The sequence below is a fragment of the Drosophila ananassae genome, chromosome 3L, assembly GCF_017639315.1.
Source record: "Drosophila ananassae strain 14024-0371.13 chromosome 3L, ASM1763931v2, whole genome shotgun sequence".
Classification (NCBI taxonomy): Eukaryota; Metazoa; Arthropoda; class Insecta; order Diptera; family Drosophilidae; genus Drosophila; species Drosophila ananassae.
In genome coordinates, this window is record NC_057929.1 from 6201382 (window position 1) to 6222790 (window position 21409).

General features: G+C 42.4%; 7 protein-coding genes and 1 long non-coding RNA gene across 19 annotated transcripts; 3 read left to right on the plus strand and 5 right to left on the minus strand.

Annotated features, from left to right (window-relative positions):
• Positions 1–163: 163 nt before the first annotated feature.
• LOC6495761 (protein seele) lies at positions 164–1365 on the plus strand. The gene is made up of 3 exons (XM_001959481.4): positions 164–497; positions 571–738; positions 881–1365. Exons 1-3 carry the CDS (start codon positions 413–415, stop codon positions 1195–1197), a joined length of 570 nt encoding a protein of 189 aa, XP_001959517.1. The 5' UTR covers positions 164–412; the 3' UTR covers positions 1198–1365.
• LOC6494870 lies at positions 1356–1901 on the minus strand. The gene is made up of 3 exons (XM_001959482.4): positions 1674–1901; positions 1492–1619; positions 1356–1439 (listed from the first exon to the last, which is right to left on the minus strand). The coding sequence occupies exons 1-3, from the start codon at positions 1761–1763 to the stop codon at positions 1421–1423; spliced, it is 237 nt and encodes a 78-aa protein (XP_001959518.2). The 5' UTR covers positions 1764–1901; the 3' UTR covers positions 1356–1420.
• Positions 1902–1976: 75 nt separating this feature from the next.
• Positions 1977–2796, minus strand: LOC6494869 (cytochrome c oxidase subunit 7C, mitochondrial). 2 transcript variants are annotated; one of them, XM_032451278.2, is made up of 3 exons: positions 2408–2796; positions 2153–2300; positions 1977–2089 (listed from the first exon to the last, which is right to left on the minus strand). In XM_032451278.2, exons 1-2 carry the CDS (start codon positions 2489–2491, stop codon positions 2184–2186), a joined length of 201 nt encoding a protein of 66 aa, XP_032307169.1. In that variant the 5' UTR covers positions 2492–2796; the 3' UTR covers positions 1977–2089; positions 2153–2183. The 2 variants fall into 2 exon arrangements, with proteins under 2 accessions (XP_032307169.1, XP_001959519.1); XM_001959483.4 differs by having other exon boundaries at positions 2148–2300; positions 2408–2589.
• A 304-nt stretch (positions 2797–3100) lies between these two features.
• On the plus strand, positions 3101–13447 carry LOC6495762 (lysophospholipid acyltransferase 1). 2 transcript variants are annotated; one of them, XM_014907999.3, is made up of 8 exons: positions 3101–3230; positions 9407–9630; positions 9690–9858; positions 9918–10085; positions 10143–10490; positions 10553–10885; positions 10955–11204; positions 11336–13447. In XM_014907999.3, the coding sequence occupies exons 1-8, from the start codon at positions 3135–3137 to the stop codon at positions 11494–11496; spliced, it is 1749 nt and encodes a 582-aa protein (XP_014763485.1). In that variant the 5' UTR covers positions 3101–3134; the 3' UTR covers positions 11497–13447. The 2 variants fall into 2 exon arrangements, with proteins under 2 accessions (XP_014763485.1, XP_001959520.1); XM_001959484.4 differs by having other exon boundaries at positions 10955–13447.
• Positions 7355–8093, minus strand: LOC116654780. Its single transcript, XR_004309996.2, has 2 exons — positions 7743–8093; positions 7355–7535 (listed from the first exon to the last, which is right to left on the minus strand). It is a non-coding gene; the product is annotated as an uncharacterized LOC116654780 (long non-coding RNA).
• Positions 13439–14894, minus strand: LOC6494868 (activating signal cointegrator 1 complex subunit 1). Its single transcript, XM_001959485.4, has 4 exons — positions 14641–14894; positions 14491–14587; positions 14169–14433; positions 13439–14112 (listed from the first exon to the last, which is right to left on the minus strand). The coding sequence occupies exons 1-4, from the start codon at positions 14789–14791 to the stop codon at positions 13570–13572; spliced, it is 1056 nt and encodes a 351-aa protein (XP_001959521.1). The 5' UTR covers positions 14792–14894; the 3' UTR covers positions 13439–13569.
• Positions 14895–15129: 235 nt separating this feature from the next.
• LOC6495763 (putative methyltransferase C9orf114) lies at positions 15130–16815 on the plus strand. Its single transcript, XM_001959486.4, has 2 exons — positions 15130–15952; positions 16010–16815. The coding sequence occupies exons 1-2, from the start codon at positions 15229–15231 to the stop codon at positions 16750–16752; spliced, it is 1467 nt and encodes a 488-aa protein (XP_001959522.2). The 5' UTR covers positions 15130–15228; the 3' UTR covers positions 16753–16815.
• LOC6494867 (palmitoyltransferase ZDHHC20-B) lies at positions 16749–21191 on the minus strand. Of its 10 annotated transcripts, none has more exons than XM_032450461.2 (8): positions 20627–21189; positions 20444–20565; positions 20238–20344; positions 19881–20127; positions 19596–19758; positions 19405–19534; positions 18481–18585; positions 16749–17363 (listed from the first exon to the last, which is right to left on the minus strand). In XM_032450461.2, exons 1-8 carry the CDS (start codon positions 20760–20762, stop codon positions 17225–17227), a joined length of 1149 nt encoding a protein of 382 aa, XP_032306352.1. In that variant the 5' UTR covers positions 20763–21189; the 3' UTR covers positions 16749–17224. The 10 variants fall into 10 exon arrangements, with proteins under 10 accessions (XP_032306352.1, XP_044571207.1, XP_032306355.1 ...); XM_032450462.2 differs by lacking the exon at positions 16749–17363 and adding an exon at positions 17573–18385 and having other exon boundaries at positions 20627–21188; XM_044715272.1 differs by lacking the exon at positions 18481–18585 and having other exon boundaries at positions 19890–20127; positions 20627–21191.
• Between the last annotated feature and the right edge of the window lie 218 nt (positions 21192–21409).

A 21409-nucleotide genomic window follows, 5' to 3' on the forward strand; every position in this document is an offset into this window, starting at 1 on the left:
GGAAAAGCCTCATTTTGAAAGTTCTAGTCGGTTGCATGAGCTTTTTAAAAACAATTTGAACTTGGCGCCCCATTTAGCTATCGATAAGTTATAAAAATTGTAATTATATGTATCGATAGCCTTGATTATCGAAAAAAGTAGTGGTGGGACAAGAGTGTTGTATATATTTCATTTAGAATAGATTAATGGCAATAACAATTGACATCAACTAAACCATCACCCACCGACAACCACGCTCCACATAAATTAAGCGGAATTCCACTTATCGCCAAAGAGCAGGAGAGCCCACGTCGCTCTTTAAGCGTAAATACCACCGCCAACTTTATCAACGCCGCACATTCAAATTGAACGCGCTGTGCTGACGTGGTTTTAGAATTCCTTTGGCTTTAATTGTTAATTAGTTTAAAGAAATATGCTAACGAAGACGTTAATCCTGCTTGGCCTGCTGGCTTTGGCCCAGGGATACAGCTTCACTTCGAGGGAGGTCAAGTGCCATGGTAAGTTTTCGTCGAAACTCTCAACCACTTGTTGGCCGGTCGTCTATAATTGTAAATGATTCTTATATTTTAGTGTGCAAGGCCACCGTGGCAGAGCTGGAGGAAGCTATTGCCAAGGAAGACGCCAACAAGATGGCCGATGTGAGTGGATTTCGACTGGATGCCCACGGAAATACGGTCAGCAAACGAGTGCGATTCATCAAATCCGAGATGTTCCTTACCGAGCTGATGGAGAAGATTTGTAAGTATAATATTCTCCGGAGATGTTCAACTGATAAGATTGAGAACGTTCCCTCTAAGTAGCTTTGAATAGAGCTTTTAGTTAGATTAGATATCTATTCTCCATTTAAGTGCCTTCACGATGAATAAACTTTTCCTTGCAGGTGAACGGATGGACGATTATCTGAAAGCTACCTACAAAAGCAATGGCAAGTTCACTCTCCTCAAGATGATCATTAATGGCCAAATGAATCCAGACTCCTCGTTGGTCGACTTCGTTCAGGATGGTGATCTTAACAAGAGCCTGGGACATTTTTGCAATGAAGTATTAGATGACAATGACGAGATATTCCTGAAGGCCTTCCAGGCCGAAGATCTGGGCAACGATTTGGACATTAAAATCTGTTCTGAACAGGCCAAATATTGTGATGAATCGCCCATCCAGGAGGAATACGACTTCGATGGCAAGGAGGAGCTGTAAATTTCCCAGTGATACTCTAGTCAATTAACGAATTTTGTTGATCACCACCAGTGCTGATCGTTGTACTGATCCGTCGAACTAAATTTATGCTTAGCTAAACTAAAAGACAAACACCAACCATGCCAATCAAACAATTAGATATGACAATAAATTCCAAGTGCAATGCCATCAATTATATTTTATTCAATCGCATTTTAAACAAATTTGGAGTAACGAACGGGGACTATGTAGTATCTTCTTTGCTGTAATTAAAGAATAAATTCAAGTTCCTTTGGTAAATTGTACGATACTTACGGCTCGTCCGTAACAACGCGCAGCATTTGGTGGCGAAAGACCAAAGCTGGAGCTCCAAAGCCGATAACTCCGGCAATGAAAAAGAACAAGGTAAAGCGCATTGGACTATCCAAGTTAAAGGGTAAGTTCTAAAGGACCCAGGAACTTATGAAGCTATACCTCTAATATTGCAAGCCACTTACCGCTCCTGGGCAACCACCAGGATAACCGTGTCCGTAGCGGTTAAGCGGTCTGCAAATCTTGCGAACTGGATTACGCAGCGTTGACCACATAGTTAAATTTTTTAAAATGATTTTTTTTTCGTCTAAAGCGATGCGATGATAGCGAGCAAATAAATTGTGCCGAATGAGTTGTCCCTACAGAGTTCTTGGCATATCAGAAAGTAAGGCCTACTTGTTTGTAAACTTTAGGCAGTCCAAAGGCTTTTAACTTATATTTATATTCTAAAATGCTTATTTCAGATGAGCCTAATAAGGAAAAATCCATTCTTTGGGACCACGGTTATAGGGTAACTTTATTTAGCTTCCACTTTTCACTTAAATTTAAGCTGTAACACAAAGCAATGGCCTCCGGGCTGCCGCAGCAAATAAGGGTACATCTGAAATGCGAAATATATTTGAATAAAATATAAAAATCAAATAATACAAATAACTAACCTTACATTTGTTGTTGCTGTCGCCTCGGGGAGCACCTTACTTCTTCAGCAGCTGGTGCCTGACGATCAGGAAGGGAGATCCGAATCCCAAAACACAGCCGATGGTGAACAGGGCGGTGATCCTGTACTTGTTCTGCAGGCTGAAGGGCAGGTTCTGAAAGAATAAACATATTTAACGTAAATATCATTCATTTTTCACCAGGATTCAAGGGGAACAAAAATTATGTAACTCGTGGAAAATACGCAGTTTGTGGTACCCACCTCGCCGGGAACTCCGCCATGACCGCTGAAGCGGACCATCGACTGGGAGAAGTTGCGTGCAATCACACTGCTGCGGCCCAACATTTTGCAAATAGATTTATTTTAATAATAATTCCACAAAAGTAGTCTGCTGGTTCGCAAATTAGAGATGGCAGATAGTCGACAACTCGATAAAGGGATGATTCTTAGAGAAAAATTATCGGGAATCGAAATTAGGGTGGAACTTTCTTAACAAGTAACACAATCTCATTTAAAGAGAGCTGAGTCAAATTAAATTTTTCATTTACTTATATAGTTATAGATTTTTTATAGTTATATAGTTGCAATTTAAGGTGTAATATTTGAATATATTATATTTTAGTTGATTCAATCGATAAAACATCGATAACTTCCCATCCACAGTTTGGCGGCATTCAACAATCGCCGCCTGGCCACACCTGGCTCACTTAAATATTTTTATTTGTACGGCCATTTTGACGCACAGGCGACGGAGACCAAGAATTCCAAGACGCAAAACTTCCGAATTATTGCACAAAATTATCAGTGAAACGCGCCGCGTCCCCGCCCTGTCCATCCAGGGGCGCTCCCCCAACACCAGCGACAATTCGCGGTTCGCGTTTGGCATCTGCCTTCCAATGAAGCGCTGAAATCCGTGTATGTGACAACAAAAACACAGCAACGCAGAAAAGAACACAGAACTTGTAGAAACGGACGGATTGATTGCAAGATGATTGAACCGCCGAAATTCATTGATAATGATTCTTACAACGGCAGCCGGACCTTTACCTGGCTGGCGGACATTGTGGGGCTGTCGGTTGATTTGGTAAGTTCTCCACAAAGAAGCTATGTACAAAAAAAAAAAAATAGATACCCCCACCTCCGGTTCTGAAACGGGCGTGTGCACGTGTGTGTATGTACGCGGTGTGTCGGTAATCATACGGCCAAAAGCCGCCTCTCTAAAACATTGCATTTGGCTGTGAATGTGGAAAAAGGATATCCTTGCCAGGAAGTCCATTTACCTGGCAACGGTAGGCGGGTGGAGCTCCACCTGGCTTCTCTTCTATTTTTTAATGTTGCTGCTGCCAACTTTTGGCAGCTAATCTGGCAGTTTACTTTAATTTGCCGACTTTGTTGTAGGTTTTATAATTAAATTATTTTTCGGTGGGGTGGGGAGGTCTCTAGTCTTATCAGCTGTTGCCAAGAATATTGGGTGGAATTTTCCACGACGCATGGTGGCTTTTACTAAATTATAAGCAATTTGCATCATTTAATATCGAGGAGAGGCTACAATTAATCTTTTTCTCTCTATCTGGCTCCCTCTCTGTTTATGTCCACCTTTTAGCCGCATTTTTTGCATACATAACTGTATACTGCGGCACATGTGATTCATTCGGGGAGGCGCATTTTCATTTTGTGGCCCAAATGCGCCGTAAGCCGCAATGACACCACCACGTATGTAATCGCACTGCCAGTCATATATTTTTTCAATTCCGATGACCTAATCCCCCGCCAACATCCGCTGTACATGTGGTGAGTGGCCTATCTTCTTCCTGGCCTGGTCTGGTCTGGCCTGGCCCATTGTCTTTATCAAAAGGCTTCCTAAAATTCAATTTCAAGACTGACTGAAACCCTTCACCCTTTCGATAATTGAATTTTTACCAACTAGCTTCTTTTGTTTGCAAACAAATATCGACAGCAACAGCCTCGAATCAGCTGATATTTTTTTATTTTTTGCATGAGTCAGTGGCTGCTTTTTTTTGTTTTGTTTTATTTTTTTTTTATTGGCAGTACGACACTTCTCTATGGCCGGGTGGGCGAACCACTACATGTGTATATAACTATTTAATTTTGTAATTTGTTGAAAGTGTGTTTTATTTATTTTATTATGCTAATTCGAAGCGAAGGCCGTGCCACGCAATTGTCCGGGAGGTAGTTAGGTCCTCTTCCATAGTCCCCTTCCGTAAACCTTCTAGGCCCTCCTTCCATTTCATCATCTAATATTGAATTTCTTTCTGAAAAATCTCTATAGAAACACTATTTGTCCGGACTCGGTTGTTTTTGGAGGTGTGAGTGGGGGTATATGGGTATATTGTATTAATAAACCGCGATAAACAAATCATCGCTGGTATGTGTTTGTGTGGTTGTTCGCTTGTCTTACTTGCTTATACATTTAATAATACTACAAAACACATACCAGGCCATCCAGTGTTTCCCAACTGGCTGTATTGCGTGGCCCTGGAAGTCTTTTAACCGGTTCGGAGGCGTCTAGACCAGGCCGACAAAGCCAATTGCACTGCAAGTTAGTTCCAAAGCCAATAATGACGATAAAATAAGAGGTAGGGTATAGGAGGGTATAGCCAATATACATATATGTACAGTGGGGAGCAAAAGTGATTCCATGTTCAGAATATGCATGTTGAACCGCTCATAAAACGTAAACCAATGAACCAAATGAAACAAACTTTTTTTTTCTCGATTACTTATTTAATTTGTAAGAAATAGACTTAAATACAACAATAATACAAGAAAAAATGTAAGAGATAGAAAAAAAAAACAAAAACAGAAGGCATGTACTCAGTTTTGCACCTTCCAATATTCGCACCTGATTTTGCTCTCCCTGTTTTCTTATCACCAAAATATTTGCAGATTTACTGTTTTATGTCTTTTTCATGCATTAGTTGTTGTCATAATTCAAAGAGTCGCACATTTCTTATAGTTCAAAGTAAATTTTAATAAATTGAGAAATTAGTCGCCAACTTATATTTGTAAAATGAAGAAGCTATCAGCAGATACCGAATAGTATTGTTGCTATGACTAAAAGTGGCTTTTCGACACGCAAAATTGCTGAAAAGCTGAAAATTAGTCAGTCTGTGGTGGTCAAGGTGAAAAAAAGGCAAAATGTTGCTTCCGAAAATGTGTTGAATGGTCGCCCCCGTCTCCTAACCGACTCTGACGCTCGACTTATAATGTCCAACATGAGGAAGGATAAGCTTTTAACACCAGCAAATGCTTCTACAGAGTTAAATAAACCCGTAAGTCGATGGACAGCTAGAAGAGCACTGGCTAGAATTGGATATGTCGCCTCTGTGAAAAAAAATAAACCAGCTCTATCCGAGAAAAATGTTAAGGCTCGGTTACAATTTGCAAAGACCCACAAAAACTGGACTATAGAAGACTGGAAACGTGTTATCTGGTCGGACGAATCCAAGTTTAACCGTTTCCAGTCGGATGGGAAGCAGTACTATTGGCATAGGCCCGGTGACAAGCTTCAGAGACATCATGTAAAGCAAACCGTAAAGCATGGAGGAGGAAATGTAATGGCTTGGGGGTGCTTTACATGGTGGCACGTTGGGCCATTGCACAAAATTGATGGAATAATGCGAAAAGAGGACTATTTAAACATTTTAAAGACCCATCTTCACAATTTTCTCGACAAGTGTGCCTATCCTGAAGGAGAAATCACTTTCCAACAGGATGGGGATCCTAAGCACACCGCAAAAATTGTAAAAGAATGGTTGGCAAAACAAAATTTTAAGGTCATGGAGTGGCCAGCTCAAAGTCCCGACCTCAATCCAATTGAAAACTTATGGTCAATTGTGAAGCGACGGCTCGGGCAATATCAATCGGCCCCAAGCAACCTGGACGATCTCTGGAGACGCGTGGAGATTGAATGGAACCAAATTCCTAAAGAAATTATAGAGAACTTAGTTAATAGTATGCCAAAGCGCATTAAAAATGTAATAGACAATAAGGGTCTTTGGACTAAATATTAATTTAATATTTCCTTAAATTTTTCCATTAAAGGTGCAAAACTGAGTACATGCCTTCTGTTTTTGTTTTTTTTTTCTATCTCTTACATTTTTTCTTGTATTATTGTAGTATTTAAGTCTATTTCTTACAAATTAAATAAGTAATCGAGAAAAAAAAAGTTTGTTTCATTTGGTTCATTGGTTTACGTTTTATGAGCGGTTCAACATGCATATTCTGAACATGGAATCACTTTTGCTCCCCACTGTATATATATTCCCACATTACATCTCCCCATACACCCCCTTCCGATATGCATAGATTATATGATATTATCATTCGTGTGACCTTGGGCTGGGGATGCCGCAGTTGTTTGAACTCGTTGCTTTTGCTTTTGTTTCTGTTTCTGTTATTGTTTTTGTCGTTCGCTTTGCTCTCTCTCTCTCCTCTTTATGTTTTCTGTTTTTGACAGCTGTTTGGCGCCCTCCACCTAACGGTTGTTGGAGGCATACCCTTTCCAGCTCTCTTCAGGCATTTCAGTTTTAAATAAAACTCTCATGATTAATTGCCAATAAAAAAAATGACTTAATTACTTTCATTTTTTACGTTTTGTTTTGTTCCATACTTCTTCAAAAACAATTTGCATTCTTAACTGATTTGAGGATTTTTCTTTGTTTTGTTACTTTTGCTTTTTATCGGGTGTTGTTTTGGGTTTATTTTTAGTGATCACGCCACCTCAAGGCACTCTGAATACCGACATACCTCTCCCTCTTTGTGGGGGGGAGTCCTAATCAAATGATTTATGGCCTGAGTCCCCCTTCCCCTTCCCAGCCAAGCCTCCTCTTGGCGCGTATTATTTCTGTTAAAATAAATACACTCTCAATGAATTTAGGGCCAAGACCCACTCAAGTGGGCTAAGCTCGCAGGATGAACAATGGCAGATGAGTGGGCCTGGAGGCCGCAAATTGCTGCCGTTGCACATGCAAGCCATGTTGCATTGTTTGCCGGCCGGAACAGCAGCACCCATCAGTCGCATCTTATCTTGACATCCAAGATATCTCTTGATATCTCTTGAAAAAAAAATCCCCAAACAATGCGTCAGCCTCTTAGAGGGTCTACTCTTTAGAGCTCTTCCAACCATTATAGTTTTCAGGATGCGGAAGTAGTTTATAGTTTCTTGTTCGAACTTATTAGTAGTACTCATTGTTTAATGATTTTTATTTCATGATTTCACCTTGATGTCGGGTAACGTAATCAAGGGTATGGTATTCCCCCCCAGACTTGAGACAAAAGCTCCGACCATGCCCTCTAGCTGGGAAAACGACTTCCTTTATTCCGCATACTTGCACCGCATCATGTAATTTATTCGAGCTGCCCTTCACTGAAAAGAATAATGTTCGAAAAATAATTATTTAAAGAAAAAAGAAGCATATAATTTCATAGAAAATAAATACAAAATTTCGAGAGGTGTAATTTGTGTTCAGCAAAGCAAGAAGTCTCCCACCCACTTGTTGCCCTTCTCAGCTCCCACCTCTGCTGAAATACAATTCTTGAGCAAGATTTTCCTTTCGATTGGACCACCACATACCCGGTTTTGTTGTGTTTTTTAGCAAAAAGACAACAGAAAAAGAGAACCAAACCGGTTTCGGCCAACTTATTGCGCTTGAGGTGGTATTCCTATGATGATTACAACATGCCACAGAGTGGGCTAAATGGTGCTGCTCGATGCTCCATGATTTTTATACAGAATGTCCAACAATTTCGACTTATCAGCCCTCGATACTTAAAGCTCATATTTGTGGAACAAACAGTGCGAATCGACAAAGGTTGTTTTATGGCTTGGGAGTTATCAGTGGGGCGAGGTTTGTGACCCATGGCGTGAGGGGTTCTGGTTCTGGATAGAGAGGGCCCTTGGGGGCGCCACTTTCTGAAATACAAAGGGGAGATAAAGACCCGGTATCTACTATATACTATATAGATTTCTGAGTGGCCGACCAAACAGCTGATCATCAAAGTCAATAAAACTATCTCTATAAGCGAGAGGGGCCTGTTTAATTTGAACTATCTCCTATCTTTTCATAACTTTTTATTCCAAAATATATAATAATATATTTAAATTACTTTATTTATTTAAATTACCAAAATTCCTAACTTAAGTGCATACTTTTAACATTTTTTTAAGTTTATTTAACTTAAAGTTATAATTAAACAGCTATAGTCTGTTCTTAAATCTGGAATTTGTATCTCTAGAGTCTAGACTTAAGTACCGACTATCTCATAGTCTCGAGCACTAAGTACGTCTGCTCTTGAAACACTTTTCATATAAAGAAAGCAAATATAAACAATGGAACAAAAGAAATAAGAAATAGATTAAATGCGCATATAAGAAGTGGGAGAAGGCATAGGACCTGATTTAAAGTCATTGACTTTAATCGCTCGGCGGTAATCACATTGTTAATTAATGAATATTATTACGTAGAGCTGATAAGCAATTCTGTTGCACTTTCTGGCAAGCCAATGTGTGTGTTTTATTTTTTAAATATTAGATGTGTTTATTCAGCAAACAAATTGGAATATTGATAAGTTATCACTTATCAGGGTCACATCCGTTTTGCTACAAAATAGAACAGGGCACTTTATTGGGGGCACTGTGAACTTATTTTTAAATAAAAATATTATATGAGACACCTTTTGCCATTAATATTAATCTATGGAAATCAAAATGCCTATCTTTTAGCTTTATTTTGTATTCATTGGCACGTGGCTTTTAAGAAATAAAGAATTCGAATTGTAATTGCAATTGCGATTGCCGTTTTATAATATTTATTTTACCCATTCTGCCAGGGCCAATTCGCAGAAATTAGCATAGAAATAGAAGCCAAGGCCATGGGAGGTCAGGAGCAAATGGACATTGATCACCACGCGTGATCGTGATTGTGATGGCGATGGTGTAGTGATCATGATCACCGATTGGCGATCATCACGATCAAGTGCAATTGGTTGACAAGCACTTGTGTTTGTGTGGCGGTTTATTGGCTTTGAATGGACGGGGCAACTGGCACCCCCAGACAGTCACCCGGTCTCCCATTACAATTGCAAATCTCGCCAGACACGTGCCACTTGCATGTGCTCCGCTTCTCACTAGGGTAGATGGGTCCAAAGATCTCTCTCAATCAACTCTCTTTCTTATATAGTTATTAGGAGGGTCTTGGATCTACAGATCACTATATCTTTTCTCTTCTCCACTTTCAGGTAAACTTTTTAATCTGCCAAATATCGGCACTGTTTCTGGCCTCCCTCTTCCGATCGGTGCTGCATCCCTCGAAGGTGTCCAGCAAGCTCCGTCACACATTCGCTTTGTCGATCGGCCTCGCCTTTGGATACTTTTGTTTCGGTCCCCAGGCCATTCACATCGCAGGACTTCCGGCGATATGCTACATTGTTATTCGAACCCAGGATCCCCGCATTGTTCAGAGGTGAGTGTTCTTCAGGATCCTTCTTCAAGAATAGTTTCTAACACTCCTCCATCTTTCAGAGCCGTCTTGTTGGTGGCCATGAGCTACTTGCTGTGCATTCATCTGATGCGCCAGCTCTATGACTACGGATCCTATGCCCTGGACATTACCGGGCCCCTTATGATCATCACACAGAAGGTAACCAGCCTTGCCTTCAGCATTCACGATGGCTTTGTCCGCCCAGAAGAGGTGAGTTACAGGGATTTCTACAAAACTCAAACGTCTAACAAGAATTCTTCTCTAAATAGGAGCTCACTAAGGCCCAGAAGTACCATGCTATTCGCAAAATGCCCACGGCCCTGGAATACTTCTCGTATGTGTGGCACTTCCAGAGCATTCTGGCCGGCCCGCTCGTCTTCTACAAGGATTACATCGAGTTCGTCGAAGGCTACAACCTGCTTCCTCCGCCCACTAACGTAGGCTCACTTATGCCGTGATTCGATTAGGTTATTAATGTTTTTTGTTCTCTGCAGGGCAACATAGACAATGGAAAGGGAGAGGTGGTGCTGGAACCATCGCCGACGAAGGCTGTGATACGAAAGGTCATTGGCAGTCTGGTGTGCGCCTTCATATTTATGAAATTCGTGAAAATATATCCTGTGAAAGACATGAAGGAGGAGGACTTCCTCGAGGACACGAGCATGGTGTACAAGTTCTGGTACGCCATGATGGCGACCACCTGCATCCGTTTCAAGTATTATCACGCTTGGCTCCTGGCCGACGCCATTTGCAACAACTCAGGTCTTGGTTTCACGGGCTACGACAAGGATGGCCAGCCCAAGTGGGATTTGATATCCAACATTAACGTCCTCTCTTTCGAGGTATGGAAATCAGTAATATATTTCCTATTTCTGTTAAAAAAATAACACTTTTTCCCCGACAGTTTTCGACAAACATGCGCGATGCCATCCAGAACTGGAACTGCGGCACCAACCGCTGGCTGCGAACACTCGTCTACGAGCGAGTGCCGAAGAAGTACGGCACTCTGCTCACCTTCGCCCTCAGCGCCGTCTGGCACGGCTTCTATCCGGGCTACTACCTGACCTTTGCTACCGGCGCCATTGTCGTGACAGCGGCCCGCATTGGCCGGCGACTATTCCGCCACCGCTTCCAGAGCACGCAGTTCACGCGGATGTTCTACGACATCCTCACCTGCCTGATCACACGGGTCACACTAGGCTACGCCACATTCCCATTCGTTCTGCTTGAATTTATGGTAAGAAGATCTACAGAAGTATCATAGAAGTAGTACTCTAAAACATATTATTTTCTTTTTAACTTACAGGGCAGCATCAACTTGTACCTGAAGTTTTATTTGTGCCTTCACATCATTTCACTAGTGACCATATTTATTTTACCCAAGTATATACGCGGCGAGAGCAGGAGCCGCCAGAACAATGCGACCGTGCGGCTGGCTGGTGCCGGCAATGTCAAGGATTCAGCAGCCACCGAAGGTGCTTCGGAGACAGCGCTGGTCGCTGGCAATGATCTCAAGGAGAATGGGGAGGAGGAGGAGATGGATAAGCATGCTCAATGTAAAGTCAACACGCCAACACAACAGCAGCTACCAGCCGCTGAGCTTATTAATAAACACACAAACCGCACAATCGAACAACAAACAACCAAGCAATCCGAGCAATCGAACAATGTTAACCTTCGCCCACAGCATCATCCCGAGCAGCTGCTCCAGCAGCAGCCAAGTCAGGAGAAGAAGCCCGTGCTAACGTGCGCTCGCGACGCCGTAAGCGTTCCCCACGACCAGTGCGAGATGGACCAACTGTCCAGCAAGCTGAAGGAGAAGCTCGAGGCCGAAACCAAAAACATTGAGGAATTTATCGATAAGACTGTAACCGAGACCGTTAGCGGCATTGTTGAGTTCAAGAACGATCTGATGCGGGACATTGAGTTCCCCAAACTGAAGTTGCCCGGCAGCAATGCCAGCAACAACGGTTCCGTTCCTCTCGACTCAGCAACTGTTGGCGGCGGTCTGCGCAAACGTAACATATCCTCTGTCCATGACAATGGAACAGCATCACCGACACCTGGTAATCCTCAATCGGAGCATCATGCCGTCATCGAGGAGAACGGCTCTGCGTTTTTGAAGAAGGAGATCGATGTGATTAATGCGGTGGTGCAGCAGGCCAATGTCCTGCCGGCGGTGCTTAGCAATGGTCATGCCAAATAGTAGCAGCGACAGTCAAGTGTGGGATCAACGACGAACGGAAACAACAAGAAAAGCATAAAAGTAAACATTAAAATAAATAACAACGACGATGATGGCACGGCAGGGAATGGAGTGAAGTTAGGGAACAAATTGAGTGCTGCAAACCTAGTTGATTGATTGATTGATGGATATGTTCAGATTTTAACCCAAAAAAACACACACGCACACAACGCAATACGCGGACACAGACAAGGATACCTTTTGCTTTGACTTTTAAGTGTGGAGCGTCTGTCTAATTTTTTTCTTAAAACTAGACCTAGTAGACCTGAAGTACAGAGATTGTTTACACTGAAGTAATTGTCTAGCGCGAATTAGCCAAATAATTAATAAGAAATCAATACACTTGTATGTACATTCAATATATTATTCATCGAAAGCCAAAACCTTTGTTCAAATTAACTAAATGTGCACAAAACCTCTAATTGTTGTTGAAAAAGATCTATGTACGTACGTTTGTAGTTGTTTGTTTGTTAAACAAAAACCGCCAAAGATGCGTTTCAGGGCTATGGATCAGATTTTAAACATATCCCGCTTACATCACACTATCAATTGTAAAGAAATTAGAAAAAAAATAGACTTTTTATCCTTCATCAGTAAAAACACTAGCAGACTGATTATACAAAACACTTTTTGAAGAACCCATACCCATAGCCTTGAAGCGGATTATTGGTTCCAGTCCTTTTTATTACAAATTCCTCCCCCCTGCATATGTTGATATATATTTACGATATAGTCTATGTGCGAGCAGCTAAACCCAATTCTCAATGTCATTACTGTACTGTACTGTACTGTAGTTCAAATCCCGCCCGAAGGAACCGAGTAGAACCAACAAAATCCTCTTAAAGCAAAAACGCTACAAATAAAAGTCAACCAAATCTTAACTTTAGACTGAAGCTATTGACAAGAACTAAGCAAGAACTAAAAGTAAAATTGCCAGGGCAAGAAAACAAAGCAAATCCTGCGTAGTTAAAGTTAGTTAGTAAGCCGTCGAGTTGTTTTTGATATTCAATTTGATTCGATTTTTGTACAACTGCGCAAGCGAGCGTGGATAAGTATCCTGCTTACTTCCACTTTATATACATATATATATATATATAAAATAGATAAAAACAAATTATACAATTGGGTCTCTTCCATCATGCCCCTTTTTATTGTTTTTGGTGATCGTTCCCATGTCCTCCACTTGTGACTTCCTACTCCGTAGCTCTTAAGCCAGCACCCTATATTACCTACTTTGTTTTACCCATTATTTTGTTAATACCAATAAACAATTAAACTGCAAATCCTCACATATATATTATCCATATATGATGAACATTATATATTTTTATATTTTATTTTTTTGTAAAACAAGATTGGAAGAGAAGGCCACTCTTACGCAGCGCACCTTTGTTTCCTTTGTTGGGAGAGCTTTCCCGAGAAAGACTCCCACAGGCACAAAACGAATAAAACAAACACTTGTGTTATGCAGTCCACTTTCAGATGCAAACACACCAGATATACAAAACCACTTTGAGCATTGATATTCGACAAATAAATCGTATGTGTATTTTAGTTGCATTTTTATTTGTGTATTTACAGGGGGTTGCTCGGGGGAAAGGGGAATATCTGGAAAGGGATAGCTCTCTGAGACTCCCTGTTTAAACTAAACTAGACCTAGGCATTCACAGGATTTCTTAGAACTCTAGAGATCCGGTTATCTTGTAGAAACCATCCTCGCCACGCGACTTCAAGACGCACAAGTGCAATGCCTGGCATTTGGCTGAGCCGAAATCATAGTCTCCGAACCGCTTCAGGATTTCGCGAGCATCAAAGCTATTCTCGCACGTCTTCACCTCCTGGCGATAGCGATTGTTCATCACGGTCATGTGCAGCTTGACGGAATCCCTTGTTTGGTTGTCCGTGGCACAGAGACCGGTGGTCTGTAAGTGGCCCAAGCACTGATCTGAAAACTTTTGCAACTCGGGTGCCTCGACGCTGGCGTACAATACCCGAGTTGCACTCGGATCATCATTCATGATCTCCAGACCCTTCATCTTCAGATCGAATGGAGTGACTAGGTTTTCAAGCAAAGAACGGCAAGTTTCAAGCTCTTCGAGAGCTCTTTTACGTTCGGCATCGTCGAGGAGCACATAAACGCCCAAGGTGAGGTGGATGCTGCTTTCCGAGATGAAGAGAGTTTCATCGATTCCTGGCAAATCGGCTTCCAGTATTTTTTTCTAAGAAGAAATAAATGATTTAACTTAAATGTGTACTTGATGCAACAAGGAGTTACCTTAAGCTCTATAAAGTTATCCTTGACTTCACCAGAATTGAGGGCCACAGCCAAAAAGTGGGTTGGCTTCATCTTCTGACGCAGCGAGGCAGTAATGTGACGAATGCGACGCATAGCAGCGCACACTTGGCTGCGTTCCTTGGCTCTGATTATAACTTCGTTGGACTTCTCATTCTGGCGGGGCACATAGATCTCACATTTGGCTTCCTCCTCGATCCGACGCTTGGTGTTGCCCTTCATGCCAATTAGCCCACCGTAGAAAGATCTGCCACGAATGAAAGTTATAGAAACCCCAAAACTTCATCCAAATATTATCACCTACTTTGGGACAGGCAAGGCCAGCTCATACCCGCCGTTTAGCGTTTCCACAATATCGTTGGCGGCCGGGTCCTCTTCGTCGTCATCATCTCCATAGAGATCTGTCAAGAAAAGAATTAAACGCAAGTCATTAAAGGCGTCGGAAGCAACTTACCTGGTTCCTGGTACCCCTTAACATCGGTCTTGGACTTCTTATTGAGACCGTTCCACTTGCTTCCGCCAAAATCATCGTGCACCACATTAACGCGGTAGTTTCGGCCATGGCTCATTTTTTGCAAAGGTGGAGCAAGAACGTCGCGACTCATTTTTAAGCAAAAAAAGAAAACTATCCACAAACTAAGCAAAATTCAAGGGAATTCCAAAAACAATTTGTCGTTAGCCGGTTAAATAGTAGAGATGGGAAAACCGTTGTTGAATTTCAGCGTTTTACAACACTGTTGGGCTGCCAACTTGGTAATTTTCTCGTCGATTAATGAATAAAAAGGTGATTAGGACTAATTAAAAATGGGAAATTAAGTTATACTATTATTTTGAAACCAATCATGCATAAATGGATAGAATTTTAAAAAGATCATATTATATATAAATCTAAAATAGAGTATCTCCACGACGGTGATTGCCGACACAGTTCCGATTAATACCAAAATACCGCAAAATGTGGTATATGGGCACACTGCATCTTTGTTTTGGTGCACGTGCGTGGTTTATTTTCCCGATTTAAGCTCTTTTTAAGCTTCTGTGAATGAAAACCATGCCTGCAGCGCCTGCATCCAGTAACAACGGCAAGTCCACGGAGCCGCACAAATCCTGGAAGAAGGTGAACGAGGAGCGGAAGGCGCTGAAACGACAGCGCAAGCAGGAGAAGTTATTGAAGGAGCTGCAGCAGGCCAAAGAGGCAGAATCCCAGGCGGAGGATGCCGCCAAAGAAGCAGCAATCAACAAATCCAAGGCCAATCCATCTACGCTGAGCATAGCAGTTCCGGGATCCATCCTGGAGAACGCCCAATCCGCGGAATTACGGGCTTATGTGGCCGGACAGATAGCCCGTGCTGCCTGCATATTTCGGGTGAACGAGGTGATCGTCTTCGATGATGTAGGCATAGCCACGGCACGGGAAACAAAACGCAGCTACGAACAGGATGAGAATGGTGGTGGCACCGGCACGGTTAGGAGCAGCTCTCTGCAGCTGGCCCGCATCCTGCAGTATCTGGAGTGCCCGCAATATTTGCGCAAATACTTCTTTCCCCTGCACAAGGACCTGAAATACTCCGGCCTGCTTAATCCCCTGGACACGCCGCACCATCTCCGACAGCAGAGCAAGTTCCGCTACCGCGAGGGTGTCATCTGCGATAAGAAGGCGAAGGAAGGACATAGTTACGCCAATGTGGGACTTCTCAACGATGTTCTGGTGGACAAGGCCGTTGAACCGGGAGTTCGAGTGACTGTAAAGATGGATCCTCCAAGTGGTATGGTGGTATAGTGGAGAGACATGAATTTAAATATAAAAATTTTATGATTTGCAGAAACTACGAGAAAGCAACGAGGCAGCCTGGTCAGTCCAGACGAGCCTCGACGGGAAACAGGCGTCTATTGGGGCTATCAGGTTCGCATTGCCCATTCCCTGTCGGAAATCTTCACCAAATCCCCTTACGAGACCGGCTACGATGTGACCCTGGGAACCTCGGATCGTGGAACGAACGTGCATGAGGTGCCCAGCCGCTCCTACAGCTACAAGCATATGCTGATTGTTTTTGGCGGCTTGCAAGGCTTGGAATCCGCCCTGGCTAACGACGAGAAGCTGACGGTGGATGATCCTGAGCTCCTCTTTGATCATTATGTCAACGTCCTGCCCCGCCAAGGATCCCGGACCATTCGGACAGAGGAGGCTCTGCTAATTGCTTTGGCGGCCCTGCAGGAAAAACTGCAACCGGAGGTGGCCGACGTCGAGACGGATCTAAGCGACCTGCTGCCGAAGAGCGAGGACACGGGCATCGCCGTGAGACGAGATGCTTTGGTTAGCAAAAAGCAAAAGAAGCGAAAGCAGATGGAGCAGGAAACCCCTGACGATGTCCCTGTGGAAGAACCTGCCCCAATTCTCACTCCCAAAGTAGCTCGAAAGACACCCAACCCCTTCACAGATCCTTCCGAAACCCCTGAGACAACCACCACAGCAGCAGATGATGATTTCGAAGTGGTGTCCTCCACGACAGTGCCTGGAAAACAACAGACGAGTGCCAATGACAATGACTTGAGTCGATTTGATTGAATGGAATAGTTGGAGTTTTTCTTTTATTTTTGTAAATATACAGATCCATATGTGTTTCCTAAAGATTTCTTTGATTTTATTGTAACGCCCCAACTAGGAGTCCAACTAAATTTATCCTATATACTTTAGATTACGTTTGAACAAGAAGCTGCATTCCGTTTTAATAACTTTCTACTTACTCACTAAATTAATACGTTTTAAAAATTTCCAACGCGAATGTCAAAGCAATACTCGAGTGCGATTTGTTCGCCGGCTATGTTACCTACACACATGTATGTTACAATATAAGTGTCCATCCCAGACTGTTTCAATAGCTTATGACCTAGAGCTCTCCCTATAGGATGGACTGACACTGTCTTTTCGTTATTTACACACTGAAATGTAATTAGAAACAAAAAAAAAGGGATTTTGAGTCCTCAGAACTAAATCTCTATATGTAGTAGGTGGCTACATTGTCGCTGGTCATGATTAGCTATGGAATCGAGTCCTGGAATCGCGGCTCTGGCAGGAAGTCCTCCTCCAGCTCGATGCGAGTGTCACTGTGATAGCCCAGCAGCGACTCAGTGTCCTCCTCCAGATGTCGGATGGGATACCTAATGCCATCGCCGAAGCTAAGAGATTTCGTGCGGAATTCGATCAAAAAAATATATATTTGGCGGATTATAGAGCGGGAGAAGTGATTAGTCGGGATGCTATGTGCTTGATTTGATTGATTGACTGACTGATTGATTGATTGATTGATTGATTGATGACTTTGTGCAGTGCGAGAGAAGCAAAGCATTGATGGATTTATTTTTTGTTGGCAAATTAAAAACAAACCTTTGTTGTTATTTTATGTATATTTTGCGTCCAAATCAAGTTCTTCACTCTTACAATAATTCGATCCATAGAGTATATATAATATATTAGATAAAAAGTGTACAAAAATCAAAAAGGTATAAAAATCAACTGGCAAACAGTAACTATCTAACTACAATAATTAATTATTAAATATTGAATTAAAAGCAAATCGAAATGCCTAAAATTAAAAGGTGTATGGTATAAGGTGTATGTGTGTTATGTGTTACTTTGAAATCTCATAGCTTAGCATTTAGTTCAAGTCTTGGAGATTTCTCCCGATATCTACATGGGTGATTCGTTGATTAAATGTATTGTATATCCCTCATCAAATTGCAACAGTCGGTTCTGATTAAAAATTCGATTGATTCAAACATAAATAAATGCTCGCAAGATACAAATGACATATTGCTTAATGTATTGCACCGTCGAGGTGGGGTGGTGCCTGGTCCCAGTCATTTAAATAGCTAATACAGTTCACGAAACGCATATTAGAGGTAACATAGTGGGCAACTGCTGGTGCAACAAATCTGGCAGTTTATATTACAAAATAACATACATCTCTACGCTACAGAAACTCAAACGGGCAGATCGCCGTTCGGCGGCCGGGCTGAGATCTCCTTGGCGGACCGTTCTTGATCCCCGACCATGTCTATGACCACGGTCGATCCATTGGCGACTCCATCTCTCGTCTGGCTAGACGTAGCTGTTCCGTTGGCCAGACCCTCCACCTTCAGAACGTCCCGGGGCGGATGAACTGCGTCCTGTTCGCCGGCTCTGACGCTGGTGTCTCTTACTTGATGAGGTGATTGGTGGTGATGGTTATGGTTGTTGGTTAGGGTGTCGAGGGGAATAGCGTCAATCAACTTATCTGTCGGGTTGCCATCTAACCTGCTTGTCGCTGTCTCCCCCATGGCATCGTACCGCTGGACGGGCGAGGCGGCATATCCTCGATTCTGGTCACTGGAGGTTGCAAAGCTGTAGCCGTCACTGCGACTAGTTCCGTGAGTAAGCAGAAGGTTGGGTATGGCGTTAAAAGTGAATTGGAAACATAATTATCTTTTTGTTGTTAGGTTTTCGAGTTGGGCGCTTTTCTTTTTACAGTTTAGCTTGTATTAGATGTCATTTTTTGCAGTTTTAAGTTTTATTATAATTTTGCACAAATGTGTGAAGACGAGTATCGTAATTGGATCGACTGATCGTGTGTGTCATGTGTTTTGTTTAGTATTAAGCCGAGATTCTACAAGTTCTGGCAGACTTTCAAGCAAACTTTGGCATTTAAAATTAGTCACTTGGTCCCAGGAACAATTTTAAACTAGGCTGGTTCGAGTTAGACCTCGATTTCTATAACTATATCTCATCTTATTTACAAAAACAAACAACAAACGTAAGGTAAATGAAGGGTAACTGGTGTTTCGCTTAATTCTAAGTTACAAAAGGAGATCTCACAACATTGATTCGTTGCTTTCGGTTCTCGGTTGAGTACAATTATACTTTCTCGTGTTAAAATTAGCGTTTGATAAAGATTAGTGATACTTTTTTTTGTCATTAACTTAGCACACAGAACACACATCAGGAATTTAAGAAACTTCAATGGTGGAGCACTACAAAGCGTTTACTTTGAAGCATGCCTTTAATTTGCCAAATTCAAAAAACATAAAATCAAAATAATAGTAAACCAAAAGCGCACAAGAACAACATAAAGATAAAGAGAGCTTCAAGTGCAGCAAGGGATTAGTAGAATGCGAATGGGAGTTGGGAGTGTGAGAATGCCAAAGATCAAAGGTGAAACCGGACAAAGATCGGCGCACATACCTGGAGAAGACGGGTAGGAACCAGTACTGCCAGTCGTCGCCGAACACCTCACAGAAGTTGGCATAACGACCCAGGTTATAGCCATTCTTATCCGGCCCGCCAACGCGGAAGATGGGCGCTCTGAAGGACTCTACAAAGGAAAATAATTTAAGTTTAAAAAGTCAAGACTATTATGGGTAAAAAGTACTCACCCAACGTTGTTCGATTAACAAGAACTAAGTAGATGTGGTATCCAAACAAACTCACCAAACTTATGGCAAACATAATGGCAATAAAGAACAGGAACAAGATGTGGAATCGACCCATTCCGCCGCCGTTCAACTGGCCCTGTGCCGAGTAACCATTATTTTCGTACTTGGATCATTAGTACAAGCAATTTAAACAATTTAAGAGAATAGATTCATTAACTACGGGTCTCGGCATGCATTGGACATAAGGTAGTATTGAATGGAAGTAAAAAACGAGTTGAAACTTACGGCACCTACCTTCCAGAACTGCACAAAATCGTGCAGCGTGGTAAAGGCAACGTAGAGGCAGTAGACCAGCGCATAGCCAAGGAACAGTACAAAGAACTTGTAGTTGTAGAAATTAACGCAGTTGTTAACCCACGGGCAGTGATGGTCCATCTTCAGTACACAGCAGCTGCAGACGCTGCAGTGATGAGCACGATCCGGTTTGATGATCTTGCACTTCTCACAGAATCGCACAGAGCCGTTCATTGTTCTGAAATATATTCAAAAAATGTGTTTGGCAATCAGTTGTTAACTTATTCAGGGTTTCCCAGCACTCTTAACAAAGCTGTTGCTTTGGAATGGGCATTTCCCTTATCTTACCGATTTGTCACTGGCAAATTGCGCGCAAAATTGTTGAGTATCCGCTTCTGCGCCTCTTGGCTGTCGGCCCTTAACAGCCGACTAACTTCCTCGTCCGGTATCCGCCACTGAAAATGACCAAAAACACACATTATTTCGGTTATCCCCATTGCACAATCGCAAACATATTGATAGTAGGTCACAGATAAGGCGCCTGATTCACGCACCTGCTCGGGTATGCGTCCCACGGAGGTCATGATGGTGCGCCAATAGGACCACATGAACAGTGTCAGTGAAATGTGGTAGAAAATTAACATAAATATCATTCCTATCCGGTTCTCCGAGTTATCTGTGGGGGAGAAGAACATGGTTACTAGGTGGGATTCAGGGATATCTTAAGAGCCACTTACGGATGCATAGTTCCACGACGTAGGCGTAGTAGGACCAGGCTATCACAGCACTGATGAACAGCACTGGTATCCACTTGAAGACGGCCATGCAGAATCCGCAAGGCGTCTTCCTCCGTCGGTGGTCGTCGTTTCCCATGCTGTTTATTTGTGTTACAATTTCGTGCAGGGCTCGGAGGTCCCTTGGAGTTTGGGCGACTTCCAAACCGACCGGACGCGGACTGACCGAGTTCGATGACTGTGCTATTGTGGAGCTGCTCCTTCTCTTATCGGCGATGTTGTATAGTGATTCACGCACTATTGCCTCTGGTGACAATGCAATGGAGGCCAAACAGAAACACTCGCAGGGGGAATCGCAGTGGCGCTGCTACAGCTACTTTCTTCGCCTGGCGGGGCGGGTTGGATGAAAGTGTTGATCTTAGCGCAGCGCCATTTTTTGTTATTATTTCAATAAACGTTCGTGGCCTGCTCGGGTTTCCAAGTGAAAAAAAATCACCAAATTGGTTGTCAAATTGGGGAGCAAATAGTTGTTGATATCAAAATATCAATATATCGATAGTTGTCACACAAAACTGATAGATTTTTATCGATAGTATATTTAATAGACTGTTAGGGTTCGGAACAAAGCTTTGTAGAGTTGCCATTAATACTACAAATACTAGAAAAATACCTACCCAATCGAAATACCAAAACTTAAAGTAACAAAAAAATTTAAAAATCAAAACTTCAAACATTTTAAGTTTCTAAGGATTCTTAAAATACAATTTTATCCTTTAATTTTTTGTT